This window comes from Eublepharis macularius, chromosome 2 (assembly GCF_028583425.1).
Source record: "Eublepharis macularius isolate TG4126 chromosome 2, MPM_Emac_v1.0, whole genome shotgun sequence".
Taxonomy (NCBI): domain Eukaryota; kingdom Metazoa; phylum Chordata; class Lepidosauria; order Squamata; family Eublepharidae; genus Eublepharis; species Eublepharis macularius.
In genome coordinates this window covers 136,597,664-136,619,873 of record NC_072791.1, presented here as the reverse complement: position 1 = coordinate 136,619,873, position 22,210 = coordinate 136,597,664, and the positions used below count along the sequence as shown (strand labels likewise).

The following is a 22,210-nucleotide window of genomic DNA, read 5'->3' as shown; positions in this document are numbered from 1 at the left end:
CAAAATGAATTATTAAAGAAAGAAGCAGAATGGATATTCCGATTAGATACTCTACAACCAAAGGGCTTAAATTTAGAATTAGATTTGAGCTGTTTCCTGGGTTGATCAAGTGGTTATTAGTCCCATCCACAATTGAGTAATAGTGGTATGTATAAGTTGTAGCAGACCCCTGCACACAACTTAATTACTTAATAGATTGCTTTGGCAAATGCATAAAAATTAATTGGGCATTCTAGTCACCCCCCTCCTTCCTGTGCGCTGAATCTAGCACGTAAAAAATTCTTGTGGAGAACTGGGTGAGTTTGTAAGAAATTCCATGCATGTAATGTTTACAGATATGGATGCGGTTATTATTGCTAGCATTATGTTAATTTATGTTTTGTCATAGAGGAAAAGCTTGGCGTGGTGGGAAGACAAATGCCCTCTGATGAAGTGACATATGAAACAAGCAAAATTACCCGGAAGCTTGTCGGGCAGAAATAGCATTTTGTTTGCTTTCCTCCCACGTTTGTTGCTCACCGCTCCTCCTTAAGAGACTACTTCTCTGGACGTGAGGGATTCCTCATCCGTTGCCACTTACCTTGAGGTTGAAGAGACGATGAAATTACCGCAACAAAGACAGTAAAAGATTTGTGGCTATTACGGTCAAGGCTTGGCCTCAGTTGGGACTTTAAATTAAAACACTTGATAATCATTAGAAAGTTTATTTGTGTATGAGAACTATTCATGCACATTTTGTATATTGTGTAATTTGCATAAGATTAATGAGCTGAATATATAAAGTGTCCTAATTTTGGTCTGCTCATTTTTCCTAGTGCTAGTTATATTGGTGAGCAGTATCATAATAGCCCTTTCTTATATCATCTTAGTGGAGACAATGGCTTCACATGCCTGAAAGGATGCATATATGGAGCTTCCTTCTCCACTAAAAGGAATCAGGATGACTTTGCAACTTTGCAGCTCTTTCTCTCTGTTCTTTCTTCAGCAACAACTGAGAAGAACATGAGCAGAAGCCAGAACCCCACCAAACTCAATGAAGCTAAGCTATTTTTGTGTGTGAACCCAAAATATGATGAGATACTCAGATCCCCCTCTCTCTCTCCCTCTCTCTCCCTCTCTCAGAAATCTAATTGCAAGAGAATCCTGTCATACGTTGGAAATTGCTCTAAAGTGGTTGCCATTGATTATTATCTAGCTGCCTGCACTGACGATATGTGTGGTTGTACACAGAAGTCTTCTTATTCGGACCTGGTTGCAAGCTGTGTTTGCAGTACACTCAGCCAGTATTCCCGAGATTGTGTCCTCAGGGGAGGAGACCCTGGGAAATGGAGATCCAAGAAGCTGTGCTGTAAGTGAGAGTGGGAAAACTTTGCTTGCTTAATAAGCAGCGTATAACATGCTATAGAATCCCTGAGTGTAATATTGATTGAGTCAAGTTTTGTCTTTTAAATAAGTTGCTTTTACTCTTGCCCAACTTAATGGCCTTCCATCTGCCCTTTTTTGGTTTTTCAAAAATGTTCTAAACAACAAAAAGGATACAGAAAGAAAAATAAGGAAAAACAGGAATACTTATTACACTAAGGGAAGATTGAGATACCCATTACACAGATTATATAGAGCACAACCACCATACATCAATCCCACAACAACCATTCTCAGAGACATTTCCTCTCTCTTCCACTGTCTCACTATTAAACCAAACACCAAAAATATTATTATAAAGTATTTAACAATATTTGCCACCATACCCCTTCTACCTCCAAACCAATTGCACAGAACACACCATGATCTGTATATTTCAATTCTAGCAATACTATACTACACTGCACCAAACTATACTAACTATACTAAACTAGTCAAATTAAATAATATATGTATCCATTTCAGAAAATTTAAGACTTAAAATAAACAATATTTCAATAATCTGTCAGTCTGAGATCCTATCCAAATTTAAATTATTTCTTTCTTTTATTTCTCATTTTTATCTACAATAGGCAAAGTTATTTCCCCATTTCTTTTCAAATTCTCTGATAGGTCTTCTATTTATACAATTCATTAATTTTGCCATTGCCACATATTCTGTCATTTTATCTTTCCAGTTTTCTCTGGCTGGGCATTCTTTGTCTTTCCATTTACTTGCCAATACTACCCTTGCTGCTGTTAGCATATACCTCAAAGATTCATATAATATTTTCGCAATATTCTCTGGCATTATTCCCAACAGCATAATCTTTGGTTTCAACACATCCCAGTACATTTCTTGTCCATTTTCTCAATATCTTTTGGAGTTATATACCACCAAGAGAACATCTTATAGCAGTTTTCTCTTGGTTTGATTTGCAGTCAGTTTTATACCCTTAGTCCATCTTTCCACTTTTGGAATGCTATTTCTTCTCCTAAATTCTGACTCCATTTTAACATGCACATTTTCACTTCTTCTGTTTCTGTATCATATTGAAGTAGTAGTTTATAAATTTGCTGATGATATAGTTCGGACAATCGTGAATCCACATTACATTATGTTATAGAAGATCTTACAAAATTCGTCTCCTTTTGGGGATTTAAAGTTAATAAGAAAAAAACTAAAATAATTTCTAATTTTTTGATAAAAGAAGAGGAAAAATTCAAGGAAATGACAGGATGTGAGATAGCAATAAATCAAGTTAAAATATTTGGGTATTAATTTGACATGACAAAAAGACACATTATTTAGGGATAACTATGATGTACTCTGGAAGAAAATACAAAGAGATCTAGAAAGATAGTTTAAATTAAAATGATCTTGGCTAGGAAGAATGTCTACAATAAATAATATTTTGCCAAGATTTAATTTTTTATTTCAAATGATATCAATAAATATACAAGAAAAGACACTGAGAAACTGGCAAAAACAAATAAATATATCCATCTGGAACAGCAAAAAAACAAGAATCAGATTCAAGGTGTTACAAGATGAAAAGAGAAGAGGAGGCCTAGCCATTCTGAATATCAAGTCATATTATCAAGCTGCTGGTCTGATCTAGATTACAGACTGGATTCAAAATCCAAATGATAGATTAATAAAGTTAGAAACAGCAGATCTGACAGAAGGGCTACATAATTACTTTTGGCTAAATAAAAAGATGGGAACACAATACATAAGTCATGTAATCAGAGACAGTTTGCTCAAAATCTGGTTTCTATGAGAATGAGGATTAGTCCTCCAATATCACTAATGTCACCAATAGATGCCTTCTGTGATAAACGTACAAGGAAAACTAATGATTATATAGTTTATAAAGATATGATAAATTATCAAATAAAAACAAAAACATAGCAATCAGTTAATGAAGAAGGTAAGAAGATACAGTGGCTGATATATCTCCAAGCAATTTCCAGATTAAAGGAAGCTATGAAAGATCCCAGAGGCCAACTAAGAGATCTAACGGATTTTGAAAAGATAATCATTCAGCAGAAAGACCATATGTTAGGGCCATCTGCCCTTCTTAAAGGGATATACGCTCGTCTCCCATAAGAGCAATGTCTCTGTCCATGTCATTCTAGTATGGTAGAAACAATTGAGCATGTCCTCTTATACTGTCGAGTTTACCAGAACATTCAGAATATATATATCACTCTACTTATGCACAATTATCCTGGCAAATCAAATCAATTTTATATTTCACTCCTTCTTGGCGATCGTTGCAATGAAATCTCCTTTAAAGTAGTTATATTTTGTGCCTTAGCATGTTTTATCAGGCAGAAAAACACAGCTTTGTTTTAGCAAATTTTAATTAAGAATTGCATTTTATGTTTAGTATAGTTTTAGATATTTATGACATATATTCGATGTATATGTCTGTTAATGATGTTGATTCTGATTTCTGATCTTGAATCTTAAAAATAAATACATACAAGTAAGTTGTATCAGAACATAAGAAAAGATTAACATTATTTGTTCACTGTATCTGAAGCCGTTCAAGACTGTTCCAAGAACTACAGTGCAGTCGCATGTTTTTTTTTTTTAAAAACATACTAGATTGAATTCGTGGCATCTTGTGTGTAGCCAGTAGAGCTTCCGAGAGATACCATAGGCTCCAAATAAAAATTCCCTTCCGTATGATCCTGAACAAATATCCTAATAAAACAAATCAGTTGGCAGTTGTTCATTAGGTAAGAAACATTTAATAAAAAGTGACAGGATGATTAAAGAACAGATTTTACTTAACATGATTTATCCCATGCAGATTTGTATAAAATATGGTGTAGAGACAAAAAGAAAAAGAAAAAGAAAAAGAAAAAGAAGAAGCAAGCAAAATCAGAAAGGCTCCTCAGCCAACTGCACTATAAAATATAAGTGAGACACAAATTACCTGGGAATAAGCACCACTGAATAATCTAAGACATTAGACTCTCTCCAAAAGTACTAAAATGAAAAAATAGTTTTAAAATATTTCTAATACACACAGAGACACACACAGAGAGACAAACAGCGAGGGAACATAAGTGGGGAGATGTGAAAAGTTGGTTTTATTCACCAAGGAAAGGAGGCAGCTGAGTCATGTCTCCATATGGTCTTGTCTTCCACACCTGCACTGGAAATTGATACTAGTCTCTGGATGCTGAAATCCAACTAAATCCAGCTTTCTCTTCTGTTCATCTTCCCTTCCTGAAATGGCCCTGGAAATAATGTCTAGAGTGGTCCCACCTGTGCACCCGATCAAGTTGAAGGTACAGATCCTTAGCAGGTCAAAGACGACAGAATTGATTAGATCTTTGGGAATTATGCTAGAAAAGAAAGGAAGGATAAAAGAAAAAAATGGTAGATTGTTAAATTTGGTGCAATACTTATACTATCATAATGTAAGAATGTTTTTTTTTTTTGCAAATTTTTAAAATTTACTTCCAATTAATATCAATAACTCAAGGCAGAAATTACTTTAAAAGCTTTATTTGGAATCACCTTCTGCCTTAGCCAGATACATGTGTCCTGGGTGGTAATTCAAGTGTGTACCTGAAAAACGCATTTTAAGAATATCCTAGTAGCAAATTAGTATATTCTTAGGATATTAGGATATTCATAGAATATTTGCTATTAAGATATTCTTAAAGTATCTTTTTCCAGTTGTCCCAATCATGAAGACCCTCATCCCAGTGTGTATGTATATAGGTCTACCAATATAGGATACACTTCTTAAATAAGATGAAGTGGGCTCCAGTTGAAGTTTATTGCCTACAGTTAGGGTTCCTAGCTCCCTATACCCTCCCGGTGAGAAGGGAGGACCTGGGAGTTATCTATTCTGGTGTCCTCACATGCGTGCTTTGTACTCTCAGAGAGGCGTGATGATGACATCACTTCCTGGAAATGATGTTATCATGCTGGTCATGGGCATGCTCCCATGCTTTGTGTGTGGCTTTGCGCAGGGCTAATTCTGACTTGTTTGGGGCCAAAATTGGCTCCAGTGAAATGCAGGAGCATGTCCCTAGCCAGCACAATAACATCACTTCAGGAAGTGACATCATAGTGCCCTGCTGGAAGCGTGCCTGGTGTGTGCTTTCCCATGTTGCCTGACAGTGCAGGTGATCGCTGGGGTTTTGCCACTGCAACTGGGCAAACCCTCAGGAGAGGGTTGCCCTCACCTGTGCCCTCACTTGTGGGCAATTGGTAAGCCTACCTACAGTAGCAAAGTTGCATTTACAAAAGGCCAAGTATCTGATGTCCCACCAATACAACAATAATAACAACCTATTGTTTGAACAACATTTAATATGTAATTAAATCACTTCTAATTATTTGAGTGTGGGAGCAGTTCTAACCTCTAATCTAATATGTGCTTTATCTAAGATGTATTTTAAAACCATAAGCACAAACTATAGTCGCATATTTAAGCTAGAGTATTGTTTGCTTTGATATAAACTGGAACTAAGGCAGTCCCTTAAGACATCCATCAATCCACATTTACAAATACTAATACAGATTTACACAGATCACAATGCATGCAAACTATAGGAGGCAGATCACTCTTTCAGTACTTCCATAGATTCTTGAGAATTATTAACTTTCATTTTATTTATTTCACTTACAGTCCACCTTTCTCACTGAGACTCAAGGTGAATTACACAGTGTGAGATTAGTACAGTCAGTAACAAGGACAATTTCATAAACAATGCCATAGGGTAAATAAACACAAGTTTACAAAGACATAACATTAGCAAGAATCCAATACAGAGTTGAAGAAATGCTGAAACAGAACATAAGCAATTCTAGAGCTGACATAGGAACACATATTTAAAGCAACAGATAGTATGTAAGGTAACATAGCAGTATGTAAGGTGGAGCAACTGAAACCCCTCCCTACGCTACAAAAGCCTTTTTCAATCATTCAGTTTTGCATCATTTGCTCTCCTGACTTCCAGGCAGGCTGTTCTAAAGGAAAGGGGCCGCCACAGAGAAAGCCCATGTACGCGCTGCTATTGATTTTGCCCATGTGCAGGGTGGCGCCTGCAGGAGACCCTATACAGATGAGCGAAGTTGCTGTGGAGGAACACAGTGAGGGAGGCAGTCCCGTAGGTATGCCAGACCAAGGCTGTGAAGAGCTTTGTATGTGATAACCAATACCTTGAACTGAGCATGGTAATTGATAGGTAGCTAATGGAGTGACTGCAGAATGGGAGTGATATTCATGCTCCTGCTCTCTCCTGGTTGGTGTTTTGCACCAATTGGAGTCTTCTAGTTAACTTAGATGTATAATGCATTACAGTAGTCAAGGTGGCCAGGTCAGCCACTTTGAGGTAAGAAGCCATCTTCCAGGCTAGAGTGAGGTTGTAGAAAGCATTTTTTGCGGCTGCCTTAACTTGCTTTTCTAGTAATAGCATTGGATCCAGTATAACCCTTAGACTCTTAACCAAGTTTGCAAGGGTCAAATGAACTCCATCAAAAGTGGGGAGTATGATGTCCTTTAAGATCTCTGCCTTCCCAACAAGCATCACTTCTGTCTTGTCTGGGTTCAATTTCAATTTGTTTGTCTTCAGCCATTTCACCACAACTGTCAGGCAGCAATCCAAGATTTCTACTGCATCCTGCGGAGACCTGAATAGTGAAATATAGAATTGGGTGTCATCTGCATATTGGTGACATCCATCCATAGCTGCAAATTAGTTCTCCTAGAGGCTTTATGTAGAGGTTGAATAACATGGGAGATAAGATTGCACCCCGAGAAACACCGCAAGATCGCTCCCATTCTGGAGATAGCTGATCTCCAATGGCAACCCTTTGAGTCTATTCCATAAGAAACAATTTAAACCAGTCTAAGGCACAACCTTTGATGTCCACTTCTGTCTATAAATGCCTCAACAGGATGGTATGGTCTACTGTGTCAAAGGTTGTAGAAAGTTCCAGGAGGAGCAATAAGGAGGCATGGCCTTTGTCTATATTCAGACGGAGATCATCCATTTACACTACTAGTGCTGTCTCTGTCCCATGCCTTGGTCTGAATCCAGACTGGAAAGGGTCTAGAGCACTAGAGTGTTCCAAGAAGATCTGGAACTGGTCAGCTACCACTCTCTGAATCACTTTGCCCAGAAAGGGCAGATTAGAGGTTGAGCGATGATTGGCCACATAATTTTTGTCTAGGGATGGATTTTTAATTAGCAGATGGATAACCGCCTGTTTGAGTGGCCAGGGAAGATGCCCTGAGTGAGTGATTGTTTTATGATAGACTTCAGTGGTTTGCTTATGTGGTTCTTAATTGATTTTAGCAGCCAAGATGGGCAAGGATTTCCCCATCCCTTCTCAATATGATATGATATGATATGATATGATATGATATGATATGATATGATATGATATGATATGATATGATATGATATGAAAAGAGGGTTATAAAAAGCATTTATAAAAAACATCACTGTTAAAAAACACAGATAACAGTACCAAGAGGTCAGAGCTGCTGCTTACTCTGCTCTGCCCCTGTGCCCCAGTAGCTGCAGTGCAGAACAGTTCAAAAAGTAAAATAAAGTGAATTACTGAAATGTGTTCACTGAATGAAGTATGATTCAAGTTTCATTAGCCTTCAAGTTGACTTTGGCCTCCCTAAATTTTGTACCTCCACTCCAGTCCACCTCTCTTGGTGGCCCTACTAGCCAGCATGGCAGGAACCTAACCGTTTGATTATTGGGAAAGAGTAATATCAAATACCTGCAATATTATTTTTTTCTTTCTTGATTCACAAGGTAGCAATTCTCAAACAGCAAGCATATATACAGTATTATTGGCAATTATTTGTTCTACTGCAACTTATTCTGTAACAAGTGTAAGAAACTTGCATTAGAAGATTGAAAAAAGGCAGAAAGAGACAACACTGTGAAAGATAATTTTGTACCAGTATAAGTGTATACATTTTATGTATATAAAAAATGAATCAGTGTATACAATCATGATCAGGTTTTTCCTGGCCTATACAACTTCATGCTACAGGGAGAGGTTGCATGTTTGAATGGTCCTCTACCCGCTCCCCCCAGTTATTCTGCACATGGAAAACCAAGGCTAAGACACTGCTTGTGATGACTCCATTCCTCAATCCAGAGCAAGATTTCAGCTTGCCCTTGGTAATCCACCCCAGCTCTCTATTTTTCCCATGATGGAAGAAGTTGTTATTTGCAACCCCTTTTAAAATGAATAAGGCATTCAAATTGCACATGTTTAGAGCGATATTTCTCCCTGGAATGCTAGTTTTGTACATGTGAGGATTTTCCCCCATTGGAGCAAGTGAAACACATATGATCTTACTTTACCATGAAAGTAGTAAGAAATCCATACTTCTGCATTTGCTTGAGAAGTTATTACTTGAATATAGGCCACTGTATGTCACTAATATAAATATTTACTTTGTTTGGGTTTGCAGTCCAAGAATGCCCAACCAACCTGGAATATATGGAATGTGGAAACCCCTGTATTGACACTTGCTCCAACCCCGAAAGGAGCAAAATGTGTAAAGCCCCATGTACTGACGGATGCTACTGTTCTAAGGGTAAACAGCTATACTTCTGGTTGTTGTGGATTTTCCGGGCTGTATAGCCATGGTCTTGGCATTGTAGTTCCTGACGTTTCGCCAGCAGCTGTGACTGGCATCTTCAGAGGTGTAGCACCAAAAGACAGAGATCTCTTAGAGATCTCTGAGAGATCTCTGTCTTTTGGTGCTACACCTCTGAAGATGCCAGTCACAGCTGCTGGCAAAATGTCAGGAACTACAATGCCAAGACCATGGCTATACAGCCTGGAAAATCCACAACAACCATCGTTCTCTGGCCATGAAATCCTTCGACAATATAGCTATACTTCTGTTGTTATTATTTCCTTGGTATTTTAACTGTGCAGAGTACTTTGCAATACTTACCTCTTGCATTCTCTCAATGACCCTGTTAAGCAATTTGCTAGCCATTTTACAGAGAAGGGACTTAGACCAGTGCTTAATTACTAAAATAAATAATGGCAGAGATCATACCTACTTCCGATCAGGACTGACATAGAAAGCTTCCCTTTGATCCCAGAAGTAGGAAAGACATTCTGCACGTTCTCAAAGGGGATCTCTAATTTCTTGTCACAGTTTTCAGTATTGAGCTCCAGTCATGAAACCAAGCTCTACAGCTAAGAACCCTGAGTAAAGTTGACTTGTGCGTACCCTGGTATATTGGTAGTCAATTGAATCACGAATACATAAGGTAGAAGTTAATAAACTATACCTTGCAATGTTTGGTCAAGACTCTCAAAAGCCTTACACTTAGGAAAATGCACCTAGGAAAGTGTATGTGCAAAGGTAGTTGGGAGGGGTAAGAGGTAAAAGCAAAGATGTTCTTATTCAGTCTGAAAATTCAGGACAGTGCCAAAGCTGCATCTTTCATCTGCAGAAATTACAAGCATGTTTTCCTCCAACATTGTTATTTTCCATTTAGCTAATGGATCATAAAAATATGTGTCTGTATGTAACTATGGAATGCTATAAAAACTGTAATTTCTCTGCCTGGAAAGAGAGTTTTCTGGCTGGATGGTGTTACTATGTTGGTCTGAACCTCTCTTCCAACAGCTGTTTGTAATATTGCAATTGCTGTTGAATAAAGTGTTCCTTGTAGACTTGATCCAAACACACCATAGAAGCTAATTTCTTCTACAATGGGAAGTGTCATAGAAATGACTTCCATTTGAAGCTGTTTCCATGTGGTTGTGATTCAAGTGGCTACCCAAGCACTGAGGAATCTGAGAATGTGCAAAGTGCTTTTGTCCCCTATTACCTTCTAATAGTAATATATTCAAATTAGTGTTAGTGATCAGCCTGTACCAAACTTTAAAATCTTTTTTAGCAATAACAAAAATGCATGTTATTAACTGGTATATAATTAAGCTGAAACAGATTTTTTTTCAGAGTGACTATTTCCTTTCTATTTGAACAGGAACAATTCTTGATGACATCAGCAACAAAAAATGCATCCCTGTTGACAGCTGTCCTTGCCTCTATCAAGGCAAAATCTATAGCACTGGAGAGACCTACTCTACCCCCTGCCAAAACTGGTACAGTTATATATCTGCTAACTGTGATGTGTTGAGGCGCTAAGAATTTCACTGCTAAGAGCTCTTCCAGTACTAGCAGAGCTAACACAAGATCTGAACAACACCTATGTGCTTCTTTGGAAAGTTCAAGAAGACCTACAAATTAAAATGTACTTCTTGATAAAGGAGAAGCTGTGAGCACTTTCAGGGCAATTAACACAAGATTATTTTATACAGTTAGCCCCTCCTTGGCTAACCTGCCATGTGAATCCATGCTATGGTCTCCTTGATGCTAGACCATGGTCTGTCTTAAATTCCAGTTGGTGTAGAACACTACAGCCTTCGATATATTTTTTTTGCATTGTTCTCTAATTTTGCTGTTCTGGACCTATTGCTCTGTTCATTGGTTGTCTTATGCTGTCTGATTGCTTTATCCTGTAATCTAAAAGACAAATGCCATGACGTATTAAGTGCTCCAATATATATACACAGATGAAGTGGCATACACAAGAATTTGAAAAAAGGTTACAATTTGAAGGCAAGCATCAAATAAGGCCTTTATTTGTAGAGCACTCTTCTGTAGAAATCCAAGGATGAAAATAAACAATTGCTGATAATAACTGCGACGGGAAGCCAGCAAAATAAACCCGTTTAAACAGGATGTCTCCCCAGGATACAAAAATGGCCCAGGAGAACCTGTACCCCTCCATTCCCCAACACTGTAGCCCCAATCCTTGTTGCTCTCACCTCCAGTGCCATAAATTATGCACCAGGAAATCTGATTAAAAAGTCCCCAAATAACTTGTCCCTTGGTTGTCAGTATCCAGCATATTTGAATAACCATACTGAGGGCAGCATTGATAAAGTACAGTTGGAGTTTACAGAAAACTACCAATATATTTTGCAGATCTTTGATGGAATGTGTTTAGCAGTTAAATGAACACATTGATGTCCTTCAAATAACACTTAAAGGAGATGTCTCCAAACATGGGTTGTAAAATATTTGATGCCAGTATGTGGGAAGGTAGAAGTATCTATTTTTAAAGTCTCACATATTTGTAGATGGTTCCAGAAGATCTGCCATAGCACAGTGGTTAAGTGGTTTGGTTGCAAATCAGCATTCTACTGGTTTGAATCCCAATACTGCCATGAGCTCAGTAAGTGGCCTTGGATAAGCCACTCCTCTCAGCTCCAGCTCCCCAGCTGTATTTTGGGGACAATAATAACACTAACATACTCACTGTTCTGGGTGAGGCACTAATCTGTTTAGGATCCAGAGGAGTTAGCCGTGTTAGTCTGTAGTAGCAAAATCAAAAAGAGTCCAGTAGCACCTTTAAGACTAACCAATTTTATTGTAGCATAAGCTTTCGAGAATCAAGTTCTCTTCGTCAGATGCATGATACAGTTTGTATCATGCATCTGACGAAGAGAACTTGATTCTCGAAAGCTTATGCTACAATAAAATTGGTTAGTCTTAAAGGTGCTACTGGACTCTTTTTAATCTGTTTAGAAGAGCGGTATATAAGTGCAGTTGTTGTTGTTATTGTGGAACTTAGCCAAAATGTAAAACCACTTCTCCACAAGTCTTACCATAGGTTCTTGGTAAGTCAGCATTAACCACTGCATGCTAGAATTATATTGACATCTCCTTGATAGTCTGTTCTAAAAACCCATCTCTGAAGAAACTGGAGATTGTTCTGAGCTGGTCACATGTGTTTCTATTTAGCTATCCCTGTACTATTGCTGTGAGTTAAAATACTCTTTTGGCTTTGTAGTACCTGCACTAGAGGAAAATGGTTTTGCTTATCATTGCCCTGTTCTGGAAACTGTAATGTTGAAGGAGGATTTCACATAACTACATTTGATAAGAAAAAATTTATTTTCCATGGCAACTGCCGCTATGTCTTATCAAAGGTATCTTTTTGCTCTTTTGTGGGCTTTTAAAAGCATTGCGGGAGGGGCTGTTATGATCAATAAAAAATACTGGAACGAGTTGCTGAGACTACTTGATGTACTTCAAGTTAAGTTAAGAATCTTGCTAAATGCTTTGTCTGATCAGACCTTGAACAACTGTCCTCCATGATAATACTGAATGGGTGCTATCCAATAGCACTCATGACTATCTCATAGTAATATTATACACAGATTTCATAGATAACAACTGGCATACTTTTTTTGGCACTTGGGTGCTGAGAAAATGTAATTTTTCTGCAGCCAACGCACTTAAAAAAACAAACAAAGTGGTTCCCACACAATTACCGAAGAATTGTTTAGTGAACATAATTTGTATGGAAGGCATTAAGGGCAGCTCTAGATTTTACACGGCAAATATGTACAAAGTTTACATGGCAAACATGTACAAAGAATAATGTCACCCTGAGTTCATATTTTTTCCTGAGGGAAAGAACAGTGCTACTCTGGTGGATACATGTCACATCAAGTGTGGAGCTTCCATAAAACTTTTAAACACAATCCAGAAAAGGTCACTTCTCAAAGCCATCAAAATCAGTGGGGCTTAAGAGCTTAGCTGTGTGCTTAATACCCATTAAGTCTTAAGCATCCTTAAACTTTTTTGGCAGTACAAAAGTACTTTCCATCATTCAATTTCAAGTTGTTTAATATTGTGCTGCAGGTCACACCTGTGTCTAAATGGAATGCAGTTATTGATTTAAAATATTTATACCCTACTCTTCTCCCGCTAGGGCCCAGGGCAGCTTATAACAATATGCCAAAAGGCAGAACAAATGAACAATCATATTTAAAAAAAACAAGTCTAACAGACTGTTAAAATAAAATCATGATCAAATTTTGCACAGAACTAGCATCCAAAACAGTATAAAACAGCATACGGCTCAGCATACTACTTTTTGAAAGACCCTTCTAAAGGACCTGATAGATATACTCAGATAAGTTATATCACAAAGCTTGAGCAACACACACACACAACTCACTTTCTAGCGGAGGCCCAATGAGCAAAATGGACAATACACACAGGGTGTATAGTAGACAGGCCTGGCCCTTTCAGGCAAATCTTCCTTGCAAATAGATGTGTGTAAGACCTTCTCAAATTATGATGACAGCTATGATTGTTTGTCAATGGTAAATAAAGGATGAATTGATTGTATCTGGCACCCCACTCCTCCTCTCCCCCTACATATAATTGTTGGTGTCAGATCAACATGCACCCAGTTCTCAGCCTCCCTCTGCATATGCTCCCCCCATTACACCTTTTCACAAGTGAAAACATCTCTTAGCTTACAAACCTTTTCACTGAATAGAGGCAAATACAGTTTTCATTTCAATAAGGTTGGAAAGGCCAAACGATTACTAGATGAACGGGTCGGGCTCTTTTCTGATTATTAATAATGCTGATGCATATTAATTAGATTAATATCTATATTGTGTCATTATATTCTTCAAGCATTTTAATTCTAGAATCTTAATTAAAACTGTTAAAAGTTTTAAAAAATGAAAATTATATATGCTTACTCGGTATCCATATTCTGCTCTTCTGTATCATCCCCCATGCCCTTCCAATATGCATCCTGTAAAGAACAATGACAATATTCGTGATGCATTTGTTTGTCTCATTTTCAGGACACAGATGGTTCCTTTGTGATTATTGGAGAGATTGTTCAGTGTGGTGCTTCAAACACTATGACATGCTTGAATAATGTCTTAATCACATTAGGAGTTGTTGTAAGTTGCTTAGACTAAAGATTAGTTGCTAGAATAAAGATTTCTGTGAAATGTTGTGGATTTCTGTTTCATTTATTTTAATTTATTTTATGCATCTCTTTTTTTCTTTGCAGACTATAAAAGTGTGTGCCTTTGGAAATGTCTATATCAATAATGTTATTGCTGCGTTGCCCTTAACTAAAGGTCATTATACAGTTTCACTCTTAATTTCAAATGACTAATACAACGTACACATATGTATTCTGCTTGGATGTGATTTGTAGCTGGATACTTGTTCTTTTTGTCTTATTAGATGGCATCATCCTCTTCAGACCATCTACATTTTTTGTCAACATTATGACATCTTCACGAATAGAAATTCAAGTGCAACTAAAACCCACTATGCAGATCTTCATAATGGTAGATGAAACTTACCACAATCGAACATCTGGTAATAGTCCTTTGTCATCTTGCTTTTTGTCTCTCTGCTATAAGGGTTTTCAAAGCTGCTTGACTGTTGGGTCCACTTTAATTTTGAAGATATGTGTCTCAGACTTAGATATATTGGCATTAAAATCCACTCAGTCATAGGATCACTGTTATTCATCATTTTGTCTAGAGCCCTAGCTTCCTGTCTTCTGAATAGCATATGGTCTCTGGAAGGTCCAGTGTGATTGAGGGTTTGGGACAGAAAAATAGTGTTGGTTACAGATCACCCAAAGACCCATTGCATGCAGCTGCAGTGAAGTAAATGGATTAGAACAGTGGCTTAGTGGCTTGGGAGCCACATGTGGCTCTTTGACATTCCATCTGTGGCTCTTCCCCAATGTGGCATCTGCCCAATGTGCCAGGTAAGCGAGCAAGGTCATTGCCCTCTTATGGAGTTACTCCCACCCACCAGGGGGTGGGGGTGGGGGAGGATTAGTTAAAACGGAGAAATGGAAATGAAAAGTAACTTTGATTGCTTTAAAACAATACATCAACTACTAACCCATGAAGCTGTGTGAAGAATGATCAGTGTCTCCAATGATCATTCAGTACAAGTAACAGTCTTCTGACTGGAAAAAGGCTGGAAGTTTATTTATTCTAGATCTTGGTGAGAACCTTGTATCCCAGCCTATGATCACTCAGTGTTGTCTTTTAACAACTATTTTAAATTACTCTTCAACAGATTAAATAAACAAGAATCACAATTATACAGAAAGCACTGGCATAAATACATGAGATTATAAATAAAAAAATCATACCTGTCATCCCTTCTCCTGCATTTAAAGATGAATGGAGTTGCCAAGCCTGGCAACTGGCAAGAGGGTTGGAGAGTGAGGACTTGGAGGGATTGACATCAGCAGTATCTCGGTGACTTGTCTGGGAAAAGCCTGGAAGTAATGTAGGGTAGGTCTAGGAATTACTGGTAATTACCATAAAATAATATGATAAAACCATAGAGTTTCTGACAATTCCTATAGCTACCCTACATCACTTCTGGGTTTTTCCTAGAAGTGATATAGCAACACCCACAATGTTGCTTTAAAAAAAATTCTTCTGCTGCCTTGACAAAGAGGGCTACTAGCAGGCACTCTGTCATCATAGTAGGAGACCTGGCAGCCCTAGTCTCATCACATCCCACATTTGAGAGATTGGGGAGGTGGTGGTGAGTATGTGTTTAGACACAATTGCATGAACTTCACATGACTTTCTTAAATCTTTTAAATCATTTTCTCTGCAGGTGTAATGTTAGATACCTCTGACTGTTCCAAAGATTGGTGTTGCACTCTATTCTATTTGCTCTAGGATTTATTCAGGATCCAATGCTATTAATTTGTAAATTAATCTTTTCAAGCCTAAGAACTGTAAGTTAGCTAGAACAGTGAAAAAAAAGCATGTTTGCAGATTTACAGAAAAACCTAAAAGCAAACTCTGACCACCTTTAGACACTTCTACCACCCACCATAAACCTCCCTATACAGTTTGGGGAGTCACAGGCAGTTAAGGGCAGTCTCAACACGCTACCTGTCTAACCTCTAATTTTCAGGCAGAGAGCCCTGACCCAAATCCATTCTGGGTCCCCTCTCTCCTATTCCCAGAGATTCCACCAGACAGAGCGCATTCCCTACAATTATTTCCCCTCACCAACTTTGCCCTGGGCAACTGAGAAAAGGGTTTACTTTCCCTCATATATGCTGCTACCATTTAGATTAAATATATTCGTCCATTTGTTGTGACCACAGTGTTTGAGATTTCTGTGTGTGTGCCATAGTTCCCCTCAGCCAACCACTTCTTGCCAGTCAGGGTTAAAACAGAATGAAGAATAACTTTTATTCATACAATAGAATATAGGAGTGAATGAGCTATGTTTCTGCTGCCTCCTTTGGTAGCTTCTCAAAATATTCTGTCTCCTCTAGCTGCCTTCCAATGGACTCCAAGACACTGGCCAGGCATCCTACCAGCTCTCATTGACTGCTTCTTAGGAGAGGTTGAGCTGAAACTAGTCCTGTCCATCACTCAAACTCTTAGGCCTACTGAGTCAAAACATCCTAAAAGTGATTTAAACTTAAAATGTACAATGGTCCAATAGGGCTTGTGGTTGGCAGGTGACTCCAACCTTAAAATAGTCACTACTGGGTAAGCTCTGAGTCTCCCTGAGCTGTAGGCCTCATTCTCAGGAAAAAATTAAAGGGATTGTCCGGGGTCTGAGCCCCAGCCCCCAGACTTGACAAGAAGGAACAGCAGGGGACAAAAGGGTGGCAGCAACCCCACCCCCAAGCCGGCAACCAGGGCCAGAACCTACCTACTCCAGGGGGAAGGGGTAAAAGGCCAGAACCTCAGAGGGGTGGAGGGGGCAAGGAGAGACCAGCCAGTCCCACCTTCCAGGGGGAAGAGAGGGGGCTAAGCAGGCCTGAGGGAAAGGGCCACAGCAGGGGGAATGTGGGACCAGCAGCAGTAGCAGCCCAAGCAGAGCCCTTACCAGGCAGGGAGAGGAAGCAGCCTCTACAGCCCAGAGCCACACCATGGCTAGAAGACAGCAGCCTGGCTCAGGAGTTGCTAGAAGCCAAGCCTCTCCAGGGGGGGCTGCCACAGGCATTCTGGGGGAGGAGATGGGTAGCCCCACCCAGCATTGCTGAGCAGGCAGCACAGAAGCTGGCTAAGGCAGCACCTCATGAGCAAGGCCAGGCAAGCCCAATAGCACGGAGGCTGGCTGGGGCAGCTCCTCATGAGCAAGGCCAAGGAGCCCTCAGCTGGGGATGGCTCGCACTCAACCCCACCCTACCAGCAAGGCAAAAGAGCCCAGGAGGGATTAGAGGTTGGAGGGAAACACCTGGAGGAACGCACAGCTGGGCCCGGTCAGGAGAAGGAACAAGCCTGGAAGGAGGGCGGGGCGGAGAGAGGAAACCCTATAAAGGGTGGCTGGGAAGAGCTCTGGGGTGGTGGGTTTGAGTGGGAGTGATGGAGCGGAGTTGGAGTGGAGAGAAGCCAAGGAAAAGGCAAGAAGGAGAGTGGAGGCTTGAAGGAGAGGCCTGGGAGGAAGAGATGGTGGAAGATGTAGGGGGTAAGCAGGCCAAGTTGAGCAGGCCAGCGAGTGGATTGAGGGGGAGTCAGGATGAGGTATACTGCCCCTCCTTCCACAGAGCAGGGTCCTGCAGAATCCCTGGCCCCCCTGTGATGTCAGGAGCTGACTGCCCAGTGCCACGCCCAGCGGCAGCCGCGGCAAGCCCTGACAGGGATACCCTTTCCAATAACCTCACTCATCCACTTTCTCCTGTAGCCTCTGTGCTCTTATCTCAGCCCATGAGATGTGGAGATGGTGGTTGTTTTATTCTAAGGTTGCCAACTCAGGATCATGATATTCTTGGAGATTAGGGATGGAGCATGGGGGGGGGGGTAGGGTTGCCAGGTCCCCCAAGATCCAAACAGAGGAACAAGGGTGCACTTCAGTATTTTAAGCAAAATACCCTCAGAGGTGGCCTTCCCTTTGTTGTTGCATTTGTTGTTGGGAATGACATCGTTCCCAGTGTGACAACAAAGCCTCTGGAGCACGCAGGAGCATACTCCAGAGTTCCAGGACCTGTTCCCTGCACCTTCCTCCTCCAACAGCCAGGTAAGAAATGGTGGGGGCAGAGGGGGGAATCCTCTTCCCCCACTGGAGGACTGGAAACCCTAATGGGAGGTTGGGATTTGGGGAGGGGCATGGACCAATGGTGGAGAGAGAGCTAACTTATGGTGACCCCTGGTGGGGTTTTCATGGCAAGAGACTAACAGAGTTGGTTTGCCATTGCCTACCTCTGCAACCTTGGTTTTTATTGCAGGTCTCCCATCCACCCCGTAACTAAGGCTGACTTTGCTTAACTTCTGAGATCTGATGAGATCAGGTTCACTTGGGCTATCCAGGTCAAGGTGCTGAGACCAATAAGAATGGCAAATTTCATTACCCTGTTGCAGCAGTTGTTTTTGTTCACTAACTGGGAGGCGACCATTGATAAGTAATATCATAGAAAGAGCGACAGGTAAATCATCACCATCCATAAAATCTTGAACAGCTAAACTTCTTATCAAGTATAAGAACTCAAAATCTACCAAGAAATAATTAGTGACACTCACTCTCCTAGAACCAAAAAAAGTAAAGTCACCCCTTTGGTCAATCTCCACATACCCATTCAATATAATAGGACCCCTTGAAAAAGAAAGTTCAGGAATCCTCAAACCTGCTCTATTGATACTAGTATCATTTGAAGACCTAGTGGGCATTAAGGGAAATAAAGCATCATCAACATTAGAGCCCAGTCAAGCAGCTAATAAGGCTTCATTATCTTTGCCAATTCTAGCATTAAAATTACTTGCGAAGAAAACAACTGTGCCTGGATAGCTCTCCATTAACTCATCATATAAGCTCATTAGCATATTCCAGTTTTCATTCATGGTTACTATACTGCCAGCAGGGGGTAGATAAATTGAAGTAAATATCAGAGGATAAATGACCAAACTGATCTGAACAGCCAAAAACAAATCCCGAGACATCAGAACGTTGAAGTGATATTTAAAGCAGTAGAAATAAGACATATTAATTTGGCCCTGGGTCTCCCTCCCTTGCTCTCTTTGTAAGCATTTCTAGTGAATGGAATATATCCCAGGAGAGCAATTTCTTTTAAGGCCCAAGTTTCTTGGAGTAAACTAATATCAAATTGAACTAAGAACGAGTTGATGTGTGGTAACTGTATTTTAGTATTCCAACCAGCTATATTCCAGTTTATTATTTTATACTGATACACTTCAAGTAGTTATATGTTACCAGGCTGTTCAATGCCAGGCACCACTGGGACAGCACTTTCATTCTTGGGCCATATCTGGTTCAAGGGGAATAGGGGCAGAAGGCTGATAACTTTGGAAAAAGGAACTATTTCTATGAGATTTTTTCTCCAGATATGGGATGATAGGGAGGAGGAGATAATATGGAGAGATGCATATTAGCTCCCTACCTGTTCAACCTTTGTGCAGAGCATATGATAAGGAAAGCTGGATTAGATCTAGAAGAAGCTGGAGTAAAAATTGGTGGAAGGAAAATTAACAATTTGAGATATGCAGGTGGCACCATGTTACTGGCAGAAAATAGTGAAGACTTGAAACAACCACTAATGAAGGTTAAAGGAGAAAGCGCCAAAGCAGGATTACATCTGAACATCAAGAAGACAAAAGAAATTACTCCTGAGGAGTGACACAATTCTAATGTTGACAATGAGGAAATTGAAATTGTTTAAGATTTTCTATTCCTTGGCTCAATCATCAACCAACAGGGAGACTGCAATGAGGAAATCAGAAGGAGATTGAGACTTGGAAGAGCAGCTGTGAGGGAGCTAGATAAGATCCTTAAAGATAAAGATGTCTCTCTGGGAACCAAGATCAAGATAATCCAAACAATGGTACGATGTATGGATGTGAAAGTTGGACAGTGAAGAAAGCTGACAGGAAGAAAATTGATTCATTTGCAATGCGGTGCTGGAGGAGAGTTCTGAGGATACCCTGGACAGCCAAAAAGACAAGTGGGTAGTAGATCAAATCAAACCTGAATTCTCCCTAGAAGCTAAAATGACAAAACTGAGGCTATCATACTTCGGTCACATTATGAGAAGACAAGATTCTCTGGAAAAGTCAATAATGCTAGGAAAAGTAGAAGGCAGAAGGAAAAAAGGAAGACCTAAAATGAGATGGATTGACCCAATAAAAAAAGCAACGTTCTCCAGTTTGCAAGATCTGAGCAAGTCTGTTTTGGAGGTCTTTCATTCATAGGGTCGCCATAGGTCAGAGGTGATTTGACGGCACATAACACATACACATGGGATGATACCACCCACCAGTTTTGATGGGTATTGGGAATAATTTTAATTAGGTCTGTTGAAATCTTCCCTAATTCCACAGTTCTTTCTTGTTTTGAACAGTCATTAGACTTACAAACTTCCTTTGTCTCCACTAGAGATGGGCACGAACAGGAAAAAAACCCGAACATGATGTTTATTGTTCATTGCCATCCACGAGCAGGGACTCACGAACAACCATGAACATGACCCTGTTCACGAACATGTTCGTAGTTGGCTGTTCGTGGGGGCCAGCAGGCTCTCCTACAGCCATCATCCAAGTTTAGTCAAGATCCCTATTGCACCACTCCCAGAAACCTGACCTGAGCAGGCACCAGGCAAGGTACCAATAATAAATAATAGTTTGGCCCCAGAGCCTGGCAGAGCCCCCGAACTTGAAGGGGTAGATCCCTACTGCACCACTTCCAGAAACCCTACCTGAGCAGGCAGCAGGAAAGGTACCAATAGTGAATAATAGATTGGCCCAGAGCCTGGCAGCAGCCCTGAAAATTGAAGGGGTAGATCCATATCCCACCACACAAAAAGAAAATTCAAGCTCCAATGCACTCTCACTGTCTCTCTATCAAAATGCCAACAGCAGCTGTCTCTCCATCTCCACTGTCTGCAAAGACTAGCCAGAGCTGGGAGACCCCCTCCCCCATGGTCTTTGCTCTCTTATAACAAATTTGGAGCTCTGCACTCGGAAGGAAGACCTGCCTATCAAGCTAAATTGGTCTTAGATCGGGGTTTCCAGGGCAAAAGCAGGAGTTCAGACAATCCCTGCCTCCGGTTGCCAAGGAAATTGATTGCAGGTGCCAGACTGTCTGGCTTGATGAACAGCAATGAACAACGCTTGCAAAGACCACCTGTTCATTTAGAATGGGGCCTCACTAACAGCTTGTTCTCGAACAGATTGGGATGTTCATGGCTTTTTTTGGTTCATATTGCTGTTCGTGCCCATCTCTAGTCACTCCACTGCCCCACTTTTTAAAAATACTTTTGAATGACATTTTGCTGTCTAATTTTAATTAGTTTAGCTTGAAGATGTTGCATACGACTAATAATAACTGACTGTTCTAAAGTCTGCAAATTTCTAAATGATTTTAAGAAATTACCATGAACTGCATTAGGATCATCATTTTTAGGCATAGAAAATTGCGACTGTTTTAAAAGCCAATCCATTATTTTTCCTCTCCTTATGTTGAAACTGCATATGATTGACTAGAGATGTTAGATGTTAGATCAATCAGTAAGTTCTCTTTCCCTTCTTTTGGCCTTTGGGACTGAATGGGTTTTGGAGACAGGAAAGGAGTAACAGTTAAGGTTTTAAGGAAACTCTGAGGGAAAATTCCATGTGAATGCAACCACTCAGCTTTAGCCATAATCAAAGACCAATAAACCAGAAATAAGAAAATTATAGAAGTTAAAAGAAGAATTAAAATTAAAATCAAGATGAATTAAAAGAACTCTTCATTGACCACAAAACAACCCACAGCATTTCTGACTTATCCCATGCTGAAGCTGTTTCTTATCATAGTTAAAATTATGAGGCCCCATGATACAAATCTTTAAACATTCTTGCTTTTCCTCATTTACTCACTGACCCACTACGCAGACAAGAACAGTAATTACCTGCCTTCCAGATCCTAAACCTAGTGTTAGAAGT

General features: G+C 39.9%; 1 protein-coding gene across 1 annotated transcript in view; it reads left to right on the top strand.

Moving 5' to 3' along the window:
- Positions 1-22,210, top strand: part of LOC129323466 (mucin-5B-like) — a 123,714-nt gene that overhangs the window by 13,207 nt on the left and 88,297 nt on the right. The window contains exons 6-12 of the mRNA XM_054970005.1: positions 1,123-1,348; positions 8,883-9,008; positions 10,426-10,543; positions 12,298-12,436; positions 14,120-14,221; positions 14,335-14,404; positions 14,514-14,651. Coding sequence (XP_054825980.1) covers positions 1,123-1,348; positions 8,883-9,008; positions 10,426-10,543; positions 12,298-12,436; positions 14,120-14,221; positions 14,335-14,404; positions 14,514-14,651 — 919 coding nt within the window. The remainder of the gene's footprint in view (positions 1-1,122; positions 1,349-8,882; positions 9,009-10,425; positions 10,544-12,297; positions 12,437-14,119; positions 14,222-14,334; positions 14,405-14,513; positions 14,652-22,210) is intronic.